General features: G+C 41.0%; 1 protein-coding gene across 2 annotated transcripts in view; it reads right to left on the reverse strand.

Annotated features, from left to right (window-relative positions):
• Positions 1 to 26,901, reverse strand: part of ANXA11 (annexin A11) — an 80,290-nt gene that overhangs the window by 3,954 nt on the left and 49,435 nt on the right. Inside the window, exons 7-13 of one of the 2 annotated variants that reach the window (XM_075841766.1) lie at positions 25,319 to 25,432; positions 25,145 to 25,235; positions 23,226 to 23,305; positions 20,054 to 20,110; positions 7,688 to 7,781; positions 4,688 to 4,783; positions 331 to 389 (exon numbers count right to left, since the gene is read on the reverse strand). In XM_075841766.1, coding sequence (XP_075697881.1) covers positions 331 to 389; positions 4,688 to 4,783; positions 7,688 to 7,781; positions 20,054 to 20,110; positions 23,226 to 23,305; positions 25,145 to 25,235; positions 25,319 to 25,432 — 591 coding nt within the window. Of the gene's footprint in view, positions 1 to 330; positions 390 to 1,037; positions 1,291 to 4,687; positions 4,784 to 7,687; positions 7,782 to 20,053; positions 20,111 to 23,225; positions 23,306 to 25,144; positions 25,236 to 25,318; positions 25,433 to 26,901 lie in introns of those variants that run through there. The other variant, XM_075841767.1, reaches the window with a different exon arrangement.

Genomic DNA, 26,901 nt, shown 5'->3' on the forward strand with positions numbered 1-26,901 from the left:
GATTCCGGCAGTTGCAGCAGGAGCCAGGCTGAGTATAACAGACGTGCCACTGCCACTGATCGTTTGGGTACACTGGCAGCACCCACGCGATCAGAGGACAGATATATCCGTCCTTTTGCGGGAAATAACTTATGCACAGTACGGATATATCTGTCCTTCGTCGTAAAGGGGTTATGGTTCAGATATGGATCTAGCCTATTTTTCTAAAGACTGGCAAAATAAGGTAGGCAATTAAAATAAATGCCATTCACTTTACTGCCTTTTAGTCCAATAGACTCCTGGCAGGAGTTGGTACACACATGGCCTTAGGGGAATAGCTGGTACACTCACCTTCATTGCTTTGTAGAGCCGTTCCGCAAAGAAAGATGAAGTGTTTTTAAGGCATTTTACTGAAAAACACAATGTACAGTAGAAGTGAAAGTTAGTCAACTTTAAAAAACAGAGACAATGAAACTTTTTGTAAGCAATAATTAAACAAATATAAAGTTAAAAAAATTACTAACTTATTTGCAGCCAGTGCTAAATAGAGTTACGTAAGAATGTGAAATTAGAAAGTGGCGAAATCTGTCTTTTATTTGTATTATACTAATGGCATTCATTCTAGTTTAAAGCTAAGATAAAACAAAGATAAAGAACAAACAACTGTGAGTGACATGATGCATGACACTTTTTTTTTTTTTTACAAAGTACCATGAAGACAACAAAAATGGAAACAATATAACGAACTTGGGTATTTGCTTTAAGGCGGTGCCAGTCAATAAATCCGTTTGTAAAGTGAAGCTACTCTTTCGGAGGCCTTCTAGTAATAAAGCATCAGCTGAAGTCCACCCTGCTCTGTTTACTTACCCAAATATCTGCTCAAAAATAAAGTAATTCACTCACATTAAAGAAATGCTCATAATGTAATTCTCCAATGTATTTTAATTAAATATAAAGTGAACTAGAAGTGTAATTAAATAACTTTATAGATCGAGCTTCACTTTATATTTGACATTATTTGAAGTTGAGATTTACACCAAGTTGAAAATGAAATGAAATACAGTTCTTGAATGGAACAATGTAATTTTTTTTTTGGTCATTGTTGCCTTAGGAACAAGATGTAGCATTCTTTACATAAATAATACAGGAGATGTGTCGTTTTGAAGAGTATGAGTATGTAAGAGACACAGCACAGCAACCATGCATGCAAAGAAATGGACACGGTCACAGAACACAATGGATCTTTCCAATATCGTCAATTACACCTGGATGCTATAGGCGATCTAAGAATTACCAGATATCATCAGGAAGCTAGTATGTGACCAAAGCAAGAGAGAAATAACCAGCATTAGCAATACGACAAGTTATCAACTGAAACCATACATCTATGCAAAAAATAATCCTACATCAGTCACTTCTAGGAAAACAGGCTGGACAGTTTAAGTGCAGCTAAACTTTCGACAACCTTCTGACATGTCATAGTGACATGTCAGAAGTTTGTATTGGTGGGTGTTCTGAGCACTGAGACCCCCACCAATCTCTAGAACGAAGCAGCTGAAACCCTCGTGTGAGCGCTCAGCTACTTCGTGTTTGGAACTGGGAAGCTAAAAAGTACTTTCTCCAATAAGGAAGGGCAAAGCCCCTTTAGTTATCAGTAGGGTGAGAACAGTAATTAATGTGATTTTTTTATCCCGTTCCAAATTCTGTCATTAGGGATCGCTTCTAAAGTTTTTTTTAAAAAAAATTCCTGGCAACTAAATCGGACAGTTGGAGAAAATATTAAATATTTTAGGTAAAAAAAAACAAAAACACATTTTGATCAGTGTAATTTTTTTCAGCTCTGGTCAATGGTAACTTAGGCGGAATTCACATGACAGGGTTTCCCGGCCGGGTGACGGCCGTTCATAAATCGGTCACCCGGCTGCATTAGGAACAATAGACCCCTAATGGGGCTATTCACACGACCGATTTTTTGACGGGCCGGGAAAACCGGCCATCAAAAAATGGGACATGCCCTATTTTCGGCCGGGTACCCGGCCCCCATAGAAGTCTATGGGGCCGGGTAATACACGGCCATCACCGGAATGTGTCCCGAGTGATGGCCGGGTCTCCGTCGCTTGCGCTCTATCTCCTCCTCCTCACAGCGCAGAGTGCATGTGAGGAGGAGGAGGAGTTTATGCTATTCGGACGAATGGCTGTACGCTGGAGGCAAGTTTATGCACTGTGTGGCAGGGCCGGGGTGTACAGCAGGTGGAGGGAGCGCAGCGCTGGCTCCCTTCCCCTGCTTGTTAAAAGCGCCCTGGCCCGGCGACACCTTTCATGGCTGATGGCGCCGCTAGCAGCTGCTGCTACTACTACTGTAGCGATGCCACCATAGCAGAGCAGGGAGGTATCTCCCCGCTCTGCTATGTGCTAGCCCCACTTTAGCTCCTTGAAGGAGCGGAATCCCCGTGTTTTCGGGGATTCCGCTCCTGGACAGAGCGCTTGATGTCTCTGTCCATATCTGGCCAGTGACATCAGGGGAAACTCCTGAAGCGGAATCCCCGAGCACTCTGTGACCGGGGATTCCACACCAGGAGAAGCCAGTAACATTCAGTGTCCATAAATGGACACAGACGACAGGGGCTTTTCCTGAAGTGGAATCACCGGCCAAGTGGGGATTCCCCTTCAGGAGTTGCCGCTGATGTCACCATCCAGATCTGCCCGGCCCGGAACGGATGCAAAACTTTATGCAAACCGGCCGTGCAAAATGGCCGATTTTACCGGCCGACACTCGGGCGGGACCCTGTCGTGTGAACCCAGCCTTATTCCATGCTTTAACTTTCCCCCTCAAAGATGCAAACAGAGGAATTATATTCAGTATATTGTAGTCAGCGGTATCCCCAGAAATTTTTCCGCCTAAATATTCAAACACCTAAACAGAAGTTAAGGATGAAATCTGATCGGGGTTAACCTCGGCCAAGATATTTAACAAACTAGATTTTTGACAATTGATTTGAAGGCCAGCCCGCTCACCAAACTCTTGGTATAACCGAATTACATGGACGACTGAAGATAAATCCCCTATAAACAGAACAACATCGTCTGCTTAGAACGAGATTTTAAAATCGACCCGATTACCCATTTGGAAACCCACTATATTTTCAGAGGTTCTTATCTGCATTGTCAAAACCTCAATTACTAAAGTAAATAAGAGGGGGATAGAGGACAACCCTGCCGCACTCCCCTTTCTAAGGTATAGTAAGCTGATTTCTGACCGTTCATGCCTATTCTGGTCCGTAGTTGTCTATATGGTAATTTAATCCAATTTATGAATTTTTCCAAAGCAAAATCCTAAAAAAAACACCATTTGACTGTATCGAAAGCTTTCATAGCAACAATTGCGAGGATAGCATCCATCTTAGCGTACACTTTCCCGTATTGTAAATTAGCAAAGACTCGGCGGACGTTCTTTACCATAACCCTGCCCGGAATAAACCTGGTCTGATCCGGGTGAATTGTAAATATAGAACACAACGGCCATTAACAACAGCCTGTATTCTAGAAATAGATTGCTTTAGGAGGCCGTCACCGTGCCCATCAATACAATGAACCGGTCTCTGCAGTTGGTTAATTCGCAAAATACACCTTGATGAAAACACCTGAATTCCGATGCTAGTGCTGCGGGGTAGCAATGTGGAAGCCAATTAACCTGTAGACATACTTATAACTAGAATTATGTAAGTAAAAATAAAACTGCCTAATGTAAATGATGAGCTAATAAAATGTACACATACTGCATCTTTCTTTCAAAATAGGATAAAATCACAGTTAAAACATCTTATGGCTTGCAGACATCAGAATATCTAGGAGCAGTTCTCCCATCCTATTAATATGCTCGCAAAGGCTATATAGTGTGAGGTTGAATATTCATTCAGTCTTTTTGATGAATTTAGTGATAAGGAAATTTCTAGTCATCATACTGAGGAAATAATTAAATGTTACCAAGAAATGAATAAGTTAACTTATCAGCCATTTATGCTTTTTAAAGATATTCCGGCCAGCATTCATTTAAAGAACATCTGCCATCAGACAGATGCACATGAGACATCTAGAAAATGTCTATATATAGAGGGGCCCGATGTTTGGCACAGCCTGAGGGCACATGGAAGCACTGTCAGTCTTAGGGCCGGTTCACATCAGCATTGGCTTTCCGTTGAGGGGTTTCGGTCGTGGAACCCCGCAACGGAAAGTCAAACCGAAACCACAGCTTCCGTTTGCATCACCATTGATATCAATGGTGACGGAAACACTGCTAATGGTCTCTGTTTGTCACCGATCCGGCAGGTTACCGTTTTTTCAACGGAATCAATAGCGCAGCCGACTGTGGTTTCCGTTTGACTTTCCGTTGTGGGGTTCCACGACGGAAACCTCAGACGGAAAGCGAACGCTGATGTGAACGGGCCCTAATGTGCACGGTAACTCCGAAATGCCATTGTGAAGAGCCATAGAGACAGGCTGTGCTTTCCTTCGTGAAATGTCCAACCTGCCAATTCAGCTGGTATGCAGTAGTCTACAGTATCCCGACATCTGCTTGGGGTAGGGAGGGGTATAATGTGTCCAATAATACTTTACAGATATCAGTAGCTCACAGGAATTTTTTTATGGATTTCTTCTAGCACGGATCTACATAACCATAAAACAGTGATGGGTCGGGGAAGTCACTCACCCACTGCCAGCATGCCTCTTTCCAGATCCCCAGACATTTCACGGCAGATACTCTTCTCCAAGTCCCGGTTGCACATTCTTTGGTACTCCGAGAAAACTGAGGCAAGAAAACAACATATGTAAAAAATGCAAACACTAGAAAACATACATCTGGTTCTAATTATCCAATACATTATTATATGAGGTACAAATACAATATCATGTTTTATGATAATATTTTTATATTATATTCCTTGATTTGATGTATCGAGATGCTTAATTTATGTTCATTCTAGACTTTAGTGCAATAGATGCTAGAAGCAGAATTTTGCATAAACCTGACTAAATGTAACTAAATTTTTACTACTTCTTCCATGTTCCACTTTTTCTCCATTTTGGTGGGAGGGACCAGATTATGTTTTTCCGGGTGGGTAAAGTATGGTGGACTGTTCAGTCTTATCCTACCATATAGCTTGTGTTAACGAAGAACAAATATTATATTTAAATCCATCGATGCAAATGTTCATGTACATACTGTGTATTATTCGTTCTCCTGTTATCTAGTGGAATACTACTGACCTATTTTTTCAACATTTTAGAGGTTGTATCTATAAGTAGAACGTTACCTATATCATGTCACAATTACAACTTTTTACATTATATATATTTTCTACAGTCAACCAGTGGATTTACCATTCCTCCATATATCCTATATATATATTTTTCATATATTATGGATCATATAGTGCTTGCCTGTCCCTACTGGGCGTTCACCACTGGACGTTTCCTAATCACACCAATTGTACACAACAAAACACACCCACTGTACGAAATGACCCCCCTTTTCCTAAAATCTACGCCCATAGCTGTATGACGGTCACTCTCCGTCTGTACGGCGGTTGCATTCTACATACATCGCGTAAGACGCAATTGCGTCATTCGCTCGCCTAGCTGGACACCCGCCCCCTCTAGCGGCTGTTCCAGCCTGCAGCGTTATGACGCTACATCGCCGTCATGCATAGGACCCATTGATCAGGCGCAACATGTGACATCACGGCGCTTACACAGAGCACTAGCGCCAAGGTTTGGCCATGCATCTCAGCAAGGATCCCTGATCTTCAGCTCCTTGGCGAGATAATCTAGATGATCTGCACTAGGTATGTTCCCACCCCACATGATCCCTCTCTTTCACCAAAGACTGTCATCTACCTTGACAGGTAATAACACCTCACCACCATTTCCATAGGAAACACCATTTGTTTATACATGGTTGCTATGACAACCTAATCCCTTTTACTTCACTACACACGCTGTGATCGGGGCATGATTGTTGCCGCCCAGCACGTCGTATCTCGGGCTCTCTGATTAGTTGATTGCTTAATTGCTCACCATACTGTTTTTCATGATGTTCACTGCTATATATACACCTGCATTGAGACCTGTTGTCTGTATGCTTGATAGAGGCTTACACAAGCTGAAATGTTGCGGAATACTGGAATAAACCACTGGTGATTCATCTACACCTAAACTGAGTGCTGCCTACTGTTTCCATTTTCCTATACTATTGGAGCGGCTGGGACCATGCCCCTGGTTTGGCGTGCACCACTATTCTACCAGGTAATATAGGGAGTGCTGTTCCCATCTCTGCTTCTACGAAGGGGCCTTAGACTAGGCCACCGCCTTTTCACGGCAGCCTAGTCTAATCCCTGCATGATCATCCCGTGCAGACTGGAGCAGGTGCTGGGCTGTCTGATGACAGCCGGGCTCCTGCTCTGACGGTAGTGATCAACGTTTCCTTCAGTCGCAGCCGTTTACCCCTTAAATGCTGCGGTTAATAGTGACCGCACCATTTAAGTGGTTTACAGAGGGAGGGGGCTCCTTCTGTCACCATTCTGCGGTCCGATTGGTGCCTAAGTATACTAAAGCATTATATCTGATCAAAAGAGCACATAGTCCCCTAGTGGGACACTCAAAATAAGTAATTAATGTTCAATAAAAATTATTAATACAGTAAAATAAACACCACAATTTTTTCCCATTAAAAAGTGGATTTATTAAGTGTAAAAAATACACATGTAAGGTATCGCCGCAATTGTAATTATACATGCAATAAAGTTAACATGTAATTTAAACTGCAAGGTGAACGCTGTATAAAAAAAAAAAAAAAACTATGGTGGAATTGCCTTTTTCTTCCATTGCCCCCTCAAAAGTAATCATAGTAAAAAAGTTTATCAATAGGTCACATGTACCCCAAAAACATACCAATGAAAACTACATCTCGTCCCACAAAAATCAAGCCCTCATATCACTACATTCACATCAAAATGAAAAAGTTATGGCTCTTGGAATGAGACGACGCAAAAACAAACAATATTAGTTCAAGAGCGTTTTTATTGTGCAAAAGTAATAAAACATTAAAAAAAACTATACATATGTGGTATCATCGTAATCGTAAATTTGCTTGGTCATTAAAGAGGATCTGTCACCAGATTATAAGTGTCCCATCTCCTACATAATCTGATCGGCGCTGTAATGTAGATAACAGTGGTTTTTATATTGAAAACCGATCATTTTTGAGCCAGCTATGAGCAATTTTAGATTTATGCAAATTTTGTTTCTTAATGACCAACTGGGCGTGTTTTTACTTTTGACAAACTGGGCGTTGTACAGAGAAGTGTATGACGCTGATTGGTCAGCGTCATACACTCCTCTGTACAACACCCAGTTGGTTAAAAGTAAAAACACGCCCAGTTGTCTATTAAGAAACTAATTAGCATAAACCTAAAATTGCTCATAACTGGTTTTCAAAATAAAAACCACTGCTGTTATCTACATTACAGCGTCGATCAGATTATGTAGGAGATTATAATCTGGTGACAGAGCCTCTTTAACGCCTAAAATAGCTGGTCGCTAAGGTTGTTAAGGGGAAAAAGCTGTGTTTGTTTTTTTCTGCTTATTTTCAATATTTAGTGTTCCTATATTGCACTGTTTCAATGGTAAACAAAACAATACTTTACATTACCTGCATTCAGGTGCGCCCTACTGCGCGCGCACAGGATGGCATTAAATTTAGACTCATCTGTTCCTAGGCGATTTTCTCCAGCTGCATACAACTCCTAAAAACAAATTATTTGAATACCCATATAAATACATAGTAATTCGTAAAGATATATTTATCTCGATTACAAAATGAAAAAAAAACATCCTACTTAAATGGCAAGCACAAGTATCACAATGTTTGCTACAAGTTTTCCCTGCACAGCGTCCCTCCCAGCCAGCCGACTGTGCGGGAAACTGCAGCTGGCCCCATTCACTTAAAGGAGTTAACAGCGTTATAAAAATTGATGGCCTATCCTCAAAATAGGCCAGCCTCTTCATTGTTTACATGGTTCTTCTTTCTGTTCATATTTGCACGCGCCGATACATTTCTAGCGGCCAAGCATGGTATTGCACCACTGTCCCATTCAATTGAATGGAAGTATGAAGCAGGCACACAGTCTGACACCTCAGTGCAATGGCCTGGAATGGAGATTAACATTTAACCACTTAAATACGGTGGGGTAATAGTGAATGAGGCATCTAACCTGAAGAGGGGCGCGACCCCCTCACTTACTCCATTGGCCACAACGCGATCCTGAGGTTACAATGGCCGTCATGGCAGCCTGGGGGCCTAATGAAGGCCTCGCGTCTGTCATCTTTTTGCTCCTATTAAGCACTGCCAGATGCAGGCCTCAATAGGGGACACAAAATAGTTTTTATAACAAAATGGGGCAGATTTACTTATTTTCGCATTACAATTTTAGTGCATTTAATGTTTGCACCTCTCTAGACACTTTTTTTTTTTTTTTTTTTTAAGTTCTGGGAAAAGGGCAGAATTGAACAAAGTGGGCATGGTTTAAAATGCATCAAATATTTGGCTTAAAATTCTGTTGGAAATTAGGCCACATCAAAGGTGGTATAAGGAGGAGAAAATTGTCTAGAGGGATGCACCAAACTAATCATACAATTTGGTGCATCTTCTGACTGCATGGTCTATGTTTACACTGTCTAAAACTTAGTAAATCTCCCCCTATTGTTTTTTCTTTGTAAAAGTAGTACATCATAAAAAAACTATATAAATTTGGTATTGCTGTAAATGTGTTGACCTGCAGAATAAACGTAACAGGTCGTTTTCACTGCACAGAATGCCGTAACAACGAAAACACCCAAAAAAATTGAGGAATCGCAGTTTTTTTAAAAAATATTTTTCTTTTTAGTTTACTATTACATGGTACTTTAAATTGTGATATTAAAAGCTACAACTCATCCGGCATAAAACAAGCCTTCGTACTGCTATTAAAATAATCAAGAGATAGAGACGTCTGGTCATGCGTCCGATGTGAGCGGACGCTTACAAATGTAGCTCCAAGACGCGGAGCTCCCCTGGTGCCAACTCCACGTCCGGCTTAGTAGTTCCTCTAGCCTTTCTCACCGCCACTGGCATGAAAACAGGTGCTAGTGCCTAAATCACCAGCACGCTGCCTGGACCTCAATTGCTTTGAAATGCTGTGATCAGCGGCATGGAAAGGAAGCCGGATTAGAAGCAGCGAACCAGGAACCAACCAGCCAGCCTCCGTATTCCATGTGACAGCACATACCCACTGCAGATGCTGCTAGGCTGACTATCGGCAAGGCAGGCTTATAAGCAACAGAAAGATAGGGGTTTGTGGAGGGGGTGGGTATAGTCTCCTCTAATGTATAGGGAATCTCAAACCATATAAGGAGAGATAAGATCAAAAGACACTTAGGACGTGTGTAACGTCCATGGTCGCTGACCACGAACTTCTTCCATCCAGTCAACACCCTTCTCTCCAGTGATGTCTGCACATATGGCCGTCCTGTTCCATAGTGACCACCAGGGTGCGCTCGAGAGCTCAGTTCAAACTTCAGAAGCCAGAGCGCACGCATGTGGGAGATTGAGCGGATTGCTCCCAGAGCACCCTGGGCTATAAGAAGATCTCAGCCCCTTCCTCCCACGCCTGGGCGTTGTTGTCGTATTCGAAGTTTGTCTTGCAAATGGTCCCCTAGTATTTCCTGCTCCAGTGTTCCCTGTTCCTGTAACCTGTATCCTGATCTAATGCCTTGCTGAGCTGTTGCCGTGCTGCATACCAAGCCTCTCCTGCTACTCCACGCCTGACGTCTACCTGCTGCCTAGTCCCAACCAAGCCTGCCTTGCTACTGTCCGAGCTGCCCCAGGTACCCTATATGAACTATATACTCTGACCTGCGCCCTATTGGCCAGCTGCCTTACCGCCAAGGCGGTACGGCCCAGTGGGTCCACGAACCCTACGTGACAGGACGTTTAAAGATTAATATAGTTTTACTTCAAGAGTTACTTTTCACGGATAAAGAAATGTAAAGACTAGAATGACTCTGGATAGGGAAGGCTTTAGGCATCAATGTACAGAAAAGGGAGGGGTATTTATTTTGTTTCATAAGAATCTCAATTATTACATTATTTCAGTGGATAAAAGGCTGGACACTGGAGGAATACGGGTCACTATTAACCTGGCTAATTCCTTCATAAGTATTTATAATTTATACTTCCCAAATGAACAGACTGCTCAATACTTTGCAGAAACAAGAGACTGACCAAGACAATACACCCTTTAAAATCTTGGGGGGGATTTTTAATTCTGCTGTCGATACCCGTATTGATAGATCAAGACAAGGAATAAAAACAAGAAACATAAATATGGATTTTAAAAAATTCTTACAAGGCATATGCTTGATGCATGGCGAACATATAACCCCAACAAAGGTGTATACACACATATCGAGCAGACACGGGAGTCTCTCCCGAATGGATTATATATGTATTTATAGATAATATATCTCTAATGTAAATCAAACTACTATTCACGATATCATAATGTCGGACCATGCTCCCATCAGTATTGATATTAAAAATCCAACAAAACCGATATTTTAGCTGGAGATATCGCAATTTACCCACTTCTGCAAATATATAGATCAGGAATATGCAAGGTTTAGAGAGGATAACTTGGGCGCAAAGGGAAAAGCCAGTACTATTTTGGAGACAGCCAAAGCGGCCATCTGGGGCCGCATAATATCATATACATCAAACTAAACTATAAAAAACATATTAGTGCACAACTGATAAAAACAAGTAAAACAATACAGCAAAAATATGAAATATAAGAACAATCCCCTCATAGTTAATAAAATTGGCTGGCAGGAATCAAAGGAAATCTATGAGAATACATTAGAGAAGATAGAACAATCATATCGATCTGTACGGGAAAATAAACTTTATAGACTGGGAAACAAATCCAATAAATGGTTAGCTAAACTGGTGAATATATTCATGTCTCCTTAATAACAAATCGGAAACGGGGGGGGAGGGGATTCAGGACCCGGATGACTTTATGCAAGGCTTTTACAGAATATTATGCAAATCTATACAAGGGAGAGAAAATAAACATGAATAAGGCTGATGGATTCCTTGACAGTTTGCATATTCCTACGCCACAGGTGGAGCAAATGGAAGTCATCCAGACCCCGATTTCTAAGTGAAATAAACGATGCTATTAATAAATTGGCCCCAGGTCCGGACGGCTATACAGCTGAATTCTTTAAAATTACCAAACACTTTTGGTTGATGACCTAGAGAAAATAACATTAATATAAAAGGAGATTTGTTTCCAACTGCTAAGATGGCAAATATCATAATATTTGCAAAAAAGGACAAAGATACAATTAAATTAGATTCGTATCGACCTATCTCCCTTACGAATCAAGATGTCAAGATTCTCTCAATAACTTTGGCTAATAGATTGTTAGGATATGTCCACACGCAGAGTCAAAAACGTCTCAAAATACGGAGCTGTTTTCAAAGGAAAACAGCTCCTGATTCTCAGACTTTTTTGCGCCACTCCCGATTTTCGCTACGTTTTTCACGCCCGTTTTTGGAGCTTTTTTCAATAGTCTATGGAAAACTGCTCCAAAAACGTCCCAAGGAGTGTCCTGCACTTCTTTTTCGCGGCCGCTTTTTTACGCGTAAAAAAACGCTGCGAAAAACGCTCCATCGGAACAGAACGCTGTTTTTCCATTGAAATCAATGGGCAGATGTTTGGAGGCGTTCTGCTTCCGATTTTTCGGCCGTTTTGAGCGTTTACGGCCCGAAAAACGTCCGAAAATAGGTCGTGTGAACATACCCTTACAATTTCTGCCGTGACTGGTCTAGGAAGAACAGGCAGGGTTTGTCAAGGGCAAATCAGCTGTGAAAAATATACGCAAGGCCTTTGCAGTCGTGGACTGGACCAGTCTCAGGATACACGAGTATAAGAATGCAGCAATGAAATCAATTGATGCTGAGAAAGTATTTGATCATGTGTCCTGGGACGGAGTATTCCTCATACTGCAGACTATCCGCAAATCTTTCTAACTTTCTACAGGGGATTTACCAGGATTCGATGGCTGGACTAAGCATAGGCAGTAAACTAACATTTTTGAACTGACCAGAGGTACCAAACAGGGATGCCCTTTTGTCCCCCCTCTTGTTTGATTTGGCCATAGAGCCATTCGTACTAAACCTCAAAAGCAATGAAAACATCAATTGGATTAGAAGGATGCTCTCAGGAAGTCAAATTGTCATTATTCGCTGATGACCTCTTGATGTACATACAAGATATAGAGGAGAATATAGAAGAAATTTTAAAGAGGCTCTGTCACCAGATTTTGCAACCCCTATCTGCTATTGCAGCAGATAGGTGCTGCAATGTAGATTACAGTAACATTTTCATTTTTAAAAAACGAGCATTTTTGGCCAAGTTATGACCATTTTTGTATTTATGCAAATGAGGCTCGCAAAAGTCCAAGTGGGTGTGTTTAAAGTAAAAGTCCAACTGGGCGTGTATTACGTGCGTACATCGGGGCGTTTTTACTACTTTTACTAGCTGGGCGTTCTGACGAGAAGTATCATCCACTTCTCTTCAGAACGCCCAGCTTCTGGCAGAGCAGACACAGCCGTGTTCTCGAGAGATCACGCTGTGTCGTCACTCACAGGTCCTGCATCGTGTCGGCCACATCGGCACCAGAGGCTACAGTTGATTCTGCAGCAGCATCGGCGTTTGCAGGTAAGTCGATGTAGCCACTTACCTGCAAACGCTGATGCTGCTGCAGAATCAACTGTAGCCTCTGGTGCCGATGTGGCCGACACGATGCAGGACCTGTGAGTGATGACACAGCGTGATCTCTCGAGAACACGGCTGTGTCTGCACTGCCAGAAGCTGGGCGTTCTGAAGAGAAGTGGATGATACTTCTCGTCAGAACGCCCAGCTAGTAAAAGTAGTAAAAACGCCCCGATGTACGCACATAATACACACCCACTTGGACTTTTGCGAGCCTCATTTGCATAAATACAAAAATGGTCATAACTTGGCCAAAAATGCTCGTTTTAAAAAAAATAAAAAACGTTACTGTAATCTACATTGCAGCGCCTATCTGCTGCAATAGCAGATAGGGGTTGCAAAATCTGGTGACAGAGCCTCTTTAAGAACATTACATCGATTTGGCAAAATCTCTGGGTATTGTCACGATCTGTGGGTATGTGGACCCACTGGGCGATACTGCCGTAGCGGGATAGCAGCTGGCCAGTGTACCAAGTCAATGTATATATAGTCCAAGCACAAGGGTACATGTAGTAACGGCTAGGTACAGATGGAACCTTGGCAGCAGACACCAGGCGTGACCAGTGGCACAACATGACTCCAACTTTCTAAGGCACAGGAACAAGGTAGCACGAGATACAGGATACAGGTACGGGAACACTGGGAACAGGATAACTCTAAGAGACCATTTGCAAGACTAACACGGGTAAACACAACAACGCTCAGGCAAGAAGAAAAAGGGCAGAGCCCCTTTTATAGTCCAGGGTGATCATGTGCTAATTAGAGATTATTTTCATGTGCGTGTACTGGCCCTTTAAGGACGGGCACTAGAGCGCGCGCGCACCCTACGGGGCCCAGTGAATCAGGGTGGAAGGGAGTGCCGGCGTTTCTTAGGAAGTAACCGCTTCCTGACCGCCCACTTTAAATTCACGTCGGCGCTTGCTGGGCTTTGTGCAGCGCCGACGTGAGTTCACAGTGGGTGTTAAAAGCGGGATCCGGATGTCTCAGAGTAGCGCTGACACCCGCATCGCGCTGTTATCCCCTGCCTCTGGTCCCGGAGACATGACCGGGACCTGATTGGTTCAGGTCCCGATCATGTGATCGCAGGGAAAGTTTGTTGTAGCAACAAACTGGAAAGTTTGTTGCTACAACAAACTTTCCCGAGGACCGATTGCAGGTGCTGCCGTCAGTTGCATGGCAAAACCGGAGGCCATACAACAGCCTCAGGTCTGCCCTTCACGGAAGCCTATGAGGACCAGCTGATCCTCATAGGCTTCCTGTCAGTGTGACTGTCAACGTCACACTGACAGTTTATAACACGTTACACTACCTAGGTAGTGTAATGTATTATAGCAGCCATGAGTGCTGCAGGTCTTCAAGTAAAAAAAAAAGTAATAAAAATGTTTTATACAAGTGTAAAAACAAGTTATTATAGGAGAAAAAGCATTTTTGTAGCTTGTAAGTCTATTATAGGAAAAAAAATAAACCGTTAAAAAAGTACACATATTTGGTATCACCGCGTTCGTAACGCCCCCAACTATAAAACTATAATATTATTTTTCCCAGACGGTGAAAACCGTAAAAAATAATTAGGAAAAAAACAATACTAGCATCACTTTTTTTTGTTAATCACCCCTCCCAAAATATAGAATAAAAAGTGATAAAAAATTTGCATGTACCCCATAGTAATACCAACAAAAACTGCAAGCTGTCCCGCAAAATACAAGCCCTTACACAGCTTTTTTTGACTGAAAAATAAAAAAAATTACGTCTCAGAATAATTTTATAGAAAAGTGATTTTATTGCGCAAACGCCACAAAACCTAAAAAAAAACTATATACATATGGTATCGCCGTAATCCTACCGACCTGCAAAATTAAGTAAAATGTCATTTATAGCGCACAGTGATTACTGTAAAAAATAAAAATAAAAAAAAAAGGCCAAAAACATTGTCAAAATGTATGTTTTTTTTTTTGTCACTTTGTTTGCCCAAAAAAAATCGAATAAAAAGTGATCAAAAAATCATATGTACCCTAAAATGGTACCAACGAAAACTACTGATTGTAACGTAACAAATAATCCCTCGCACGGCTCCGGTGGAGAAAAAATAAAAAAAGTTCTGGCGCTCAGAATATAGCGACAGAAATTGTGCAGTGTCCAAAAGCGGATAAGATTGGGCACCATTTATCAGTGCGACACCGGCCACACATCTATAAATTATTTATTTACCCCCTTATTATGCCCTGATGTACTCTGCCCAGCTTACATATGCCCCCACATTATAAACTGAAATACCAGCAAAACCCCAAACAGAACTATTACCAAACAAAATCTGCGCTCCAAAAGCCAAATGGCGTCCCTCCCTTCTGAGCTCTGCCGTGGATCCAAAGAGCAGTGTATTACCACATATGGGGTATTGCCGTAATCGGGAGAAATAGCTTTACAAGTTTTGGGGTGCTTTTTATTCTTTATTCCTTGTAAAAATGTCATTATATTTTTTTCAGAAAAAAAGTAGATTTTCATTTTCACAGACATATTCCAATAAATATAGCAAAAGACCTGTCGGGTCAAGATGCTAACTATACCCCTAGATAAATTCCTTGAGGTGTGTAGTTTCCCAAACCACTTTTGGGGAGATTCCACTGTTTTGGCACCACAAGACCTCTTCAAACCTGACATGGTGCCTAAAATATATTCTAAAAAAAGGAGACTCCAAAATCCACCAGGTGCTCCTTTGCTTCTTAGGCTGGTGCTTCAGCCCATTAACACACTAGGGTCACATGTGGGATATTTCTAAATACTGCAGAATCTGGGCAATAAATATTGAGTTGCATGTCTCTGGTAAAACCTTCTGCGTTACAGAAAAAAAATTATTACAAATGAATTTCGCCCCAAAAAAAAATGTGTAAATTTCACCTCTACTTTGCTTTAATTCCTGTGAAACGCCTAAAGGGTTAATAAACTTTCTGAATGCTGTTTTGAATACTTTGAGGGGTGCCGTTTTTAAAATGGGGTGATTATCTAGTACAGAACTGAACTGGTCCTTGACAAAATAACCTTTTGAAATTTTTTTGAAAATGTAAGAAATTGCTGCTAAAGTTCTAAGCCTTGTAACGTCCTAGAAAAATAAAATAATGTTCATAAAACAATGCAAACAAAGTAGACATATGGAGGATGTCAATTAGCAACAATTTTGTGTGGTATTACCATTTTACAATATAGATTACATCTAAAATTAGAAAAATTATAATTTTTGCAAATTTTCTTTAAATTTTGGCGTTTTTCACAAATAAGCTATGAATTTATTGACCAAATTTTTACACTAACAAAGTACAATATGTCACGAGAAAACAATCTCTGAATCGCTTGGATAGGCAAAAGCATTCCAGAGTTATTACCACATAAAATGAAACGTCAGATTTGAAAAAATGGGGCTGGTCATTGAGGCATTGAACGAATCATAACACACAACACTATTAGAAGGCATAGTTTTTTTTGGGTTTTTTTTTCCCCTTTTAAATACTAGTTCACCCTTTTTTTTGCAGGTGGAAAAATCTGCCTCAAAATTCTGGCAGATTTTGACCTGCCTGAATTCTTTGCCGTGTTTTTTGGTCGCGGCCATTCAGTGCTGCTGGCAAAAAACGCAGAGAAAACCGCTTTCTCTGCCTCCCATTGATGTCAATGGGAGGCCAGAGACGGAAACACCCGAAGAAAGGTCAGGTCTCTTCTTTTTCCTGCGAGCGTTTTATTACCGCTCACGGGGAAAAAATGCCTCTGCCTCCCATCGAAATGAATGGGTGGTGATTTCAGGCATTTTTTTGAATGCGGTTTCCGCTTTAAAACAGCGGCAAAATACTCCATGTGAACCAGCCCTAAGGATACAAATAGTCCGGAGAAAATGCTACTTTTTAGGGATACAATTGCAACTTGGAAATGAATAAGAAGGAAGTATGACTTAGGCTGTGTTCACATCACCGTTGCCCTTCCGTGGAGATGTTTCGTCAGGTTAACCCCTCAATGTAAAGGCAAACTGAAACCTCAGCTTCCGTTTCCCTCACCATTGATCTCAATGGTGACGGAAATGTTGCTAAAGGTTTCCGTTTGTCACCGTTGTGACAGGGTTGCAGTCGACTGCGCTATTGGTTCCGAAAAGAACGGAACCCTTTCACAACGGTGACAAACGGAAACCATTAGAAACGTTTCCATCACCAACATAGAAGACTCCATCTCAAGAAAATGTATTAGGAGTATGGGAGTAACGCCTTTAGATGATATCTATGGAAGTATGATTAAGGGATATAAAAAAATTAGAACTGTAATTGTATACGAAAATTGGAGGGAACAAAAGCATGGAAAACTATGCATCAGATTCCATATGCTTTTAATATACCTTTGCAGAAATATGTCACGGACTTTTTACTTTACTGCCCAAAATGTGATTTGTATAAAGCAGATTACTTCCACTGTATATGGAAATGTCCACTTATAAGGAACTTCTGGCAAGAAACATGCAACTTGGTTAATAAGATTTTAGGGATGAACCCTTGGCTATGCATTCTGCGTGCTGATCGCACACAAAATGGCAATATTGAAACTTTGTATTTCAATAATGTGAATCTACATTTAATACTAATGGCAGTGAAAAAAGCAATAATGAATCAATGGATACTAAAAATCCCCCCGACATACTCCCATTTAAGAAACACCTTGAGAAAACTTATGTTGGTGGAATTAATTTCCGATAAAAAGTTAAAAAAATAAATAAAGCGAGATCTCTCAGGAGATGGAAGGAACTATTAACCCCTTAAGGACGCAGCCTAGTTTTGGCCTTAAGGCTCAGAGACAATTTTTCAAATCTGACATATTTCACTTTATGTGATAACTCTGGAATGCTTATAACTATCCAAGCGACTCTGAGATTGTTTTCTTGTGAGACATTGGGCTTTATGTTCGTGGTAAAATTTGGTCGATATATTCAGCGTTTATTTGTGAAAAATAGCAACATTTGGAGAAAATTGGGAAAAATAGCATTTTTCTGAATTTAAATGTATCTGCTTGTAAGACAGATAGATGGTTATACCACCCAAAATAGTTACTAGTTCACATTTCCCATATGTCTACTATATGTTGGCATAATTTTTTTTAACATTCTTTTATTTTTCTAGGATGTTACAAGGCTTAGAACAAAACCAGCAATTTCTCATATTTTGAATAAAATCTCAATAGCCTCTTTTTTTTTTTTTTTAAGGTACCAGTTCAGTTCTGAAGCGGCTTTGAGGGGCCTATATATTAGAAACCCCTATGAAACACCCCATTTTAGAAACTAGACCCCTCAAAGTATTCAAAACGGCATTTAGAAAGTTTATTAACCCTTTAGGTGTTTCACAGGAATTTAAAGCAAAGTAGAGGTGAAATTTACAAATTATTTTTTTGGGGCAGAAAATCCTTTTTATTCCATGTTTTTCTGTAAAACAGAAGGTTTCACCAGAGAAGCACAACTCAATATTTATTGCCCAGATTCTGAAAAATCCCACGTGGCCCTAGTGTGGTAATGGACTGAAGCGTCGGCCTCCGAAGCAAAGGAGCACCTAGAGGATTTTGAGGCCCTCCTTTTTATTAGGCACCATGTCCGGTTTGAAGAGGTCTTGTGGTACCAAAACAGTGGAAACCCCCCAAAAGTGACCCTATTTGGCAAGCTACACCCCTCAAGGAACTTATCCACAGTTTTTTTGCTGCATTTTGTGGAATTAGTCTGTGCAATTGAAAATCACATTTTTCTGATAAAAAGGTACAAATTTTTAATTTTGACAAGGAATAAAGGAGAAAAAAGTACCCCAACATTTGTAAAGCAATTTCTCCTGATTACGGCAATACCCCATATGTGGTAATAAACTGCTGGTTGGACACACGGCAGAGCTCAGAAAGGCAGGTGAGCTATTTGGCATTTTGCTGGATTAGATTCTAGGCGCCATGTCGCATTTGCAGAGCTTCTGAGGTACCAGTACAGGGGAACCACCTAAAAAGTGACCCCATTTTGAAAACTAGACCCCTTGAGGAATTCATTGTAGTTTTCATGGGGTTCATGCGACTTTTTGATCAGTTTTTATTTAATTTTTTTTTTTTTTTAAGAGGCGTGCTGACTAAGAAACAGCAATTCTACTATTGTTTTTTATTATATATTTTTTTTACAGCGTTCACCGTGCGCTATAAATGACATTAACTTTATTCTGCGGGGCGATACAATTACGGCGATACCAGATGTTTATATTTTTTTTTTATGTCTTTTGCACAATAAAAATACTTTTTATAAAAAATAAATTTACTTTTGGTGTTTCCATATTCTAATAGCCATAAAGTTTTTATTTTTCCATCAAGAAAGCCGTGCGAGGACTTATTTTTTGCATAACGAACTGTAGTTTCAATCAGTATCATTTTTAAGTACATGCAACTTTTTGATCTCTTTTTATTCCATTTTTTGGGAGGTGAAGTGACCAAACAATTTTAATTACGGTATGGTTTATTATTATTATTGTCTTTTATGGCGTTCACCGCGCTGGAGAAATAACTAAACACTTTTGTAGTTCAGGTTGTTAAGGATGTGGCGATACCAATTATTTATAGTTTATTTGTTTTTTAATAAAGGACTGATAACTTTTTTATTTTGTCCCATTAGGGCACTTGAAGGCAGGAGGCCGTGATCTCAATTCTAATATACTACACTACATGCAGCACAGGACAGCAGTTGTTACAGCTCCTCTAAGTGTCGGGAGGACGTCCGAAATGGCCGTTCCTCCCGCGACGTACTATTCCGTCATGGAGCGCGAACTATGTGCTTACCATGACGGAATAGTACATCAAGGAGCGGGAAGGGGTTAAAAGGAGATGTTCTCTTTAGAAGAAATTAATACAAATTTTTGACATTAAATAGCAGTAATTATGTCTTTTTTTTACGGAAACCTTGTGGGGGGGGGTGGTAAGGGTAGGGGTTTTAATTAAATACATCTAGAAAGGAGGGAGTATGTAGAGGTTTTTGTGATGTCAAGTATTTGCTGTAATCTCTTACTTTGTGGTCTATTTGTATGATCTATTACATATACATTTTATAAAATTTTCAACTTTACATAAATTCATAAAATAATAAAAACAGAGAACCAATAGAAATAGATAATTTTAAGCACTGCCTACTGCAGTGCATAATAAACCATTCATGTGCTCACCTGTACATCACGCTGGACCAATGACATATCAACATGGGTGTTCTCATCTCGGTTTCCCTGTAGAATAAAATTACACTTAAACTCAAAACACAATAATACAGAGAGAACTAAATAGAATAATATGACTAATGAACATTAAGTCACTCCAGCCTTTATTAGCTTTTTCGTTTAGCCTATGGAGAGTGCTGTATGTCCCATGTATTTTTTTTGATAGCAAGGAGCAAACAAACCCAAAGACTAGTGGATACTCCCATTTAACCAGGAAATCTAGATATGTAGTACATTGAATGTCAGATGCACAAGAGCCTAGTTTGTCATGTGGTACAACGCATCACGGTATCACAATATATAATTACAAAAAAAGACTGCTGGGTAAGCTTACTTACCTTTAAAAAACAGAGCAGTGCGTAAATAGAACTACACAACCCAAACCTGGAATGTGCCTTCTCTGTCCAGTGGTGCCGTTTCAGTTCGGTAAGGTTTTTGTTTTTTTGCGGAAACAATAGCATAGTAAACTACGCTATTTCCTCTAAAAAAAAGGAAACCTTACGGAACGGAGACAAACGGAAACCATTTGCAACTGAAGCACTACCATTGAAATGGAAACCTTTGGTTTACGTTTGGCTTTCCGTTCATGGGTTCCTCAGATGGAACAGGCCTTTATAGATATTAGCTCTAGAGCAGGGGTCTCAAGCACGCGGCCCGGATGCGGCCCCTGGGGCTGTCATCTGCGGCCCGCGGGACACAGAGCCGCTAGTATCGGCTCTGCTCCGAGACTCTGGAATTCCCGGACATCGCTGTCCACAGTGTGTCAGGGTCTTGCCCGGAGCAGAGCGCTAGTGTCGGCTCTGCTCCGGGACTCTGTGGAATTCCCTGACATCGCAGTACACATATGAGCAGCGATGTCTGGGGCTTCCCCAGAGCCGGAGTCCCGGGCAGAGCGCTAGTACAGGCTCTGCTCCGGGACTCTGTGGAATTCCCTGACATCGCTGCCCATATGTGGACAGTGTGTGAGGGTCTTCCCCATAGCGGAGTCCCGGGCAGAGCGCTAGTATAGGCTCTGCTCCGGGACGCTGCGGAATTCCCTGACATATTTGCCCATATATGGACAGTGTGTCAGGGTCTTCCCCAGAGCGGAGTCCCGAGCAGAGCGCTAGTATCGGCTTTGCTCCGGGACTCTGTGGAATTCCCTGACATCGCTGCCCATATATGGACAGTGTGTCAGGGTCTTCCCCAGAGCAGGAGTCCCAGTGATGTCAGGAGCACAGCTGGAGTCCCAGGAAGAGCCTACTAGCGCTCTGCCTGGGACTCCAGCTCTGGGGTTGCCCCTAACATCTCTGTCCATATATGGACAGTGATGTCAGGAGCAGAGCTGGAATCCCAGGCAGAGTGCCAGAAGCGGCTCTGCTCCGGGACTCCAGCTCTGGGCAAGCCCCTGACATCACTGGTGCAGCCTCTACAGAGGGCACTGGGGCAGCCTCTACAGAGGGCACTGGGGCAGCCTCTACAGAGGGCACTGGGGCAGTATCTGAAGAGGACACTGGAATTATCTAGGGGTGTGTTGCATTATCTACAGAGGGCACTGCGGCGGCCTTATCCACAGAGGGCACTGCGGCGGCCTTATCCACAGAGGGCACTGCGGCGGCCTTATCCACAGAGGGCAGTGCGGCGGCCTTATCCACAGAGGGCACTGCGGCGGCCTTATCCACAGAGGGCACTGCGGCGGCCTTATCCACAGAGGGCACTGCGGCACTATCTAAAAAGGGGCTGCCCAATCTTGACATGTGTGCTAACTGAGCCGCCGGACTGCATTTAGCGACACTTAAACTGGAAAGCTGGATTGTTGAAATAAGCACGTGGAGAAATATCTCAAATTTTAAACCTAGCGGTATTATTATAGTAATGTAGTATTATTATTCTAGTAATGTAGTGTTATTGTAGTTCAAATAACTAATTGATTAACAATAATTTTGTATTGTATCAAATTTGAAAGTAATGCGGCCCGTCAACTTCCCATTTTTTCTATATGCGGCCCACTTACCCGGCCGAGTTTGAGACCCCTGCTCTAGAGGAATGCCCCATGCCAATTGTTGCTAATTTTGCCTTCCAAAGGAAATTAGTTTAACTGCTCTAACCGTAAAAAAAAAAACCCTTCTTATATTGTCAATATCTTCCTTCACACATAAACATTGCACAGTTCATGTTAAATCTTTATACATGCTTATAATTAAGGCTGTGTACACTTTTGTAGCAAATTTTTCATATATTTTTATAAATCAATGTTTTATTTGATTTTAAACTGATTTTTGTATAAAAATTTTTTTAAACTTTTTTAGTTACAGCTTCTATGTATACAGGATACATAGAAGCTGTATCGCACCATCAAAGCGGATGCCCTCAGGTCAGCTGGACTGACGGCTCAACTGAAAGCTGGTCCTGCCTAAGTTCACGAACTTAGATGTGATCGTTATTAGATGGTTCCTGCATGTCTGAGGCACGCAGAACCAGTTTTCAGCTGAGCAGTCGGTCCAGCTGACCTGACGCAATCGGCTTTGACAGTGCGATACAGCTTATGTATACAAGATACATAGGAGCTGTATCTGAAAATGTTAAAAAAAAAATACATATATATATATATATATATATATATATTAATCAATTCAAGTGTTGCTTAAAAGTCTATACTTTAAAAAAAAACAAAAAAAAAAAAACACTTTCAATTTTGACACATCAGTGACTTTTCAGAAGTTTCGAAAACTGAGACCCCCACCGGTTGCTAAAACAAAGCGGCAGAAGCGGTCAGGTGAGCACTGTGCTGCTTTATTTCTGCTCAGCTTTCCTCATAAAGTTGAGCAAGCAGTGTACGGACCCATAGACTTTCTATTGAATAAACATTGATTCATTTAAAAAATAAATAAATTGGGCTACAAAAGTGTATATAGCCTTTAATACGTTTAAATCTTTTTGTAAAATTTTCACCTACAAATCGAGTTGAATGTTTCTGAACCCTTTCCAGCTCTGCTATATCCGCTCTACAGTGTGAAGCCCAGAGCTGTACATTGCTTTTTCAGCTCTGTACACTGCAGTTTGACTAGTGTAATACATGGGAAATGTAAGTAAACAATGCCAGCAACATAATGTGGTCTTTTTAACTGTCCAATCAGAATATTACCTGACTAAGGGAAACAAGGAGTCTCTGGAAGTGTCCAGATGTGTCGCTCTTAAGTGCTTGCTCAAGGGTCTTCTTAAACTCTGAGAAAGAAACACACTGCATCACTTTTCCAAACTGAATAAGGCCATTGGAAAAAAAAAAATTGCATTTTTTCTTGATAAATTAACTCTAAAACAAACCAAGATAAGGCCTAAAACTAAAATCTCACCAAAATCGGCTCACATTGCCGACGTGGGACTGGAAAAGATCGTATATAGGGTGGATTCAAACACGGCAGAATTTGTTGCAGAAATTTCTGCGATTGAAAATCAGTTCCATTCATCTGAATGGGGTTGTTTCTAGCGCAGGTGAATGGATTTCTGCAAGCCCCATTCAAATGAACGGAACAAATTTTCAGTCACAGAAATTTCTGCAACAAAATCTGCCGCGTGCAACAGCCTTAAGGGCGTGTTCAGACGTGGCAGAATTTTTTAACTGCAAATGTTGCTGCAAATTCGCGCCAATTACTCTACGAATCTGCAGCAACATTTGCATATTTGACAGGTAATTCAGACGTTGCAGATATCACAGCGGACTTGCCGCAGATTTCCGTTTTTGTAGTGCAAAGGCCGAAATCCGCAGTGAAATTCCGCTGCTTCTCCGCAACAGACAGTGCATGATGCGGAGTGAAAATTCTGCACCGCCGAATTTTTTCCGCAACGTCTCAACTAAGTTACCTAAAAAGGTATAGAAACCAATGAAAAAAAAACGGATGCTGCAGATTTCCACTGCGGACTGTCCACAGCGGAATTCCACCACGTCTCAACATGCCTTAACAGTTCATGCTGCCCCACATTAAGGCACTAATACACTTGCACACATCACTCACACATATATGCACACTTGTTATGTGAACACTTACCAGAAGTGCCTGGATACATGCACACTTACTATGTATACACTTGAACACAAATACGCTACACTAAGGCTCACATTACCGAAAGGTATGCCCAGATGTACAAACACATTCTCACTACTACATGCACACATACTCACCACATAGTTAAACAAACGTACCTTTTATAATTTACTACATATATACATGTACCCATGTACACTATATATATGCTTGGACTCATGCACACTCACAACACAGAGGAGCGCACATTCACCACCTACAAACACGCACATATGAACACTCGCTACTTCGATGTGCAGATTCATTAAACAGTCAAATATCATACCTATGCACACAATATACATATACATCATTGTGCACACATATTTACACTGACACACAGACATATAATGATCCTTTACCTCTTTCCTAGTGGGGGAAGAGAGCACTGGAGGAAGAGATAGGTTGCTTTTTTTTATTACTACTTTTTTGGGCAGCTACTACTGCCGCTATTACTGCCTTCTCTGCTGCCGTGATCACGGTCCTCTTTACTACCACCGCCAATTACTTACGGATGTGACTGTCCGCGCCAAAGGGTGAGCAGAACCAACAGGTGTGCCGAAAACGCAGAACTAGGTTTACACAGTATACAGATCACAGGAAAACTAAGATCGATGATTAGTGGAATTATACGTCACACACAGCGGCACATTAGCTATGACTTATAATACTACTGATCAGCGGTACGGCACACCTGCGCTGTATATTGTGTAAACCTAGGAACAGTATTACGCCATACTTGCTGCCTCTGCTTACCCTTGTGCACCAACAATCACATCCATAAGTAATTGATTGGCAGCGACAGTGCAGAGGGTAGTGGTGGCGGCGGCCAAGTCGCTGTTGCGTGGGCGAGCCGCATTGAAATGGCAAATTAATCAAATTCGCTCAAATCTATGGCCAATTAGTTACCTAGGTGATCTGTACACGGACATCACAACAAAGCCAAACTATTTTTATTTTTTAAGGATGCTGGACCATTTACCGGTTTTATACACTCTGTTGATTTCTTGCACTTCTGCATTGGTCCTAGATGCTAGGATCTCAATGAGACATTCTTCGTCTGTTCCGGCACCCTGAGCAAATACAAAAAGTTAGTGACCGTTTAATTATGATCAGACTGTATTTTAGCGTTTAAACAACTTTGTATTATACTCACTTTAATCGCGTCATGGATTTCTTGGACGTCATAAAGGCACGGTGCTTTCATCATTGCTAAAATGGTTTTCTCAAAGTTCCCAGACAGTTCAGACTTCAGGTCCTTTATCAAATCCTAACATAAAAGGAAGGTGAATTCAGTTTTAGTGTTCAGCACTTACTCCACCCAATAGCTAGATCTGTATCATAGTTGCCAGTCCTTGGGATATCAAAGTACCAGTAGTCTTTGATTTATCTAACACAGCAGTTATTTCCCCCTGCAGGTAGATCAATGTACATTATATGTATATACACCTATCTATCTCATAAGGCAAAAGAGCGGTGGGATGAAAAGGCGAATAAAAGGCTCATGACCCCTGAGATCTCAGATATAGGACGTTAAGACTTCTAAGAGTGCGGAAATTTTAATTTGTGCCCAGAGTGTTTTATTTTATTTTTTTCATGTGATTTTATGTGTTTGGTCACGCTTTTACATTAAGGGCAGATTCACACGTGGCGGAATTGCTGTTGAATTCTGCTGTGGACAGTTGTTCTGCAGCAGCCGTTTTTTTCACGTCTTTCTATACATTTTCAGGAAACTTAGTTCAGACGTTGCAGCAAATAACTGTGCGGAAATCAGGCTGCGGTGCGGAATTTTCCCTCCACAGCAGCTCTTTCCATTGCAGAGAAGAAGCAGAATTTCACAGCGGATTTCAGCCTTTGCAATGCAAAAACTGAAATCTGCGGCAAGTCCGCTGTCTTTTCTGCAACGTCTGAATTACCTGTCAAATATGCAAATGTTGGTGCAGATTTGTTCCCCCGAATCTGCACCAACATTTGCAGCGGAAAAATTCCGCCACGTCTGAACATGCCCTTATAGACCCTTCTAATTTTTTTTTAAGCTTTTTTGAGATTTAGCATATATACAGGTCCTTCGGAGTATTTATTCTATTATTGGTGTCAGCCACTTTTTCCTTTGAAGAAATACCAGCACCAATAGTTCCAAGTACTTATATTAGCTTCAGCTAAAATAGAAACAGTACTAAATTTAAAAGGCTTTTATCTTTACAAAATAAATATATAACTTCATATTTTTAAATATAATAGAATTACTCATTATAATTTTCATCCATATATGCTACAATTAAACAGATTTTATGATCGGTTAGTGAGACTCATCATGAAAAAGTGACTGTAAGGTCCCACAGCTGGGACCCCCACAATCTCTAGAAAGATATTTCCATGAAAGCACTTGGAGGTTTTAATAATATTTAAAATTAATTTAAACGGAGATTGAAAGCACATGATTGGCAACATCTCCATTGAATGTGAGGGACCCCACTGCCAGGCAACCACAATGATCATAAAACTATTTGCAGGGGATAATTTTGGTAAGTTAGTAAGACTATGATGCAGAAAGTGAGACTATAAAATGTATCACAAACGCCAATTAAAAACCACAGTGACGTTATTGAAAAAAATCAGTCCATTAAGCTAAAGTGAATGAACCCAACCAGAAGTCAGGGTATAATTGTTAACCACAATGCTTAAAAAATAATGGAACAGAGATGTGATATGTTGTAAACATTTAAAAAACACAAAATA

Source organism: Rhinoderma darwinii, chromosome 11, assembly GCF_050947455.1.
Source record: "Rhinoderma darwinii isolate aRhiDar2 chromosome 11, aRhiDar2.hap1, whole genome shotgun sequence".
Lineage (NCBI taxonomy): Eukaryota > Metazoa > Chordata > Amphibia > Anura > Rhinodermatidae > Rhinoderma > Rhinoderma darwinii.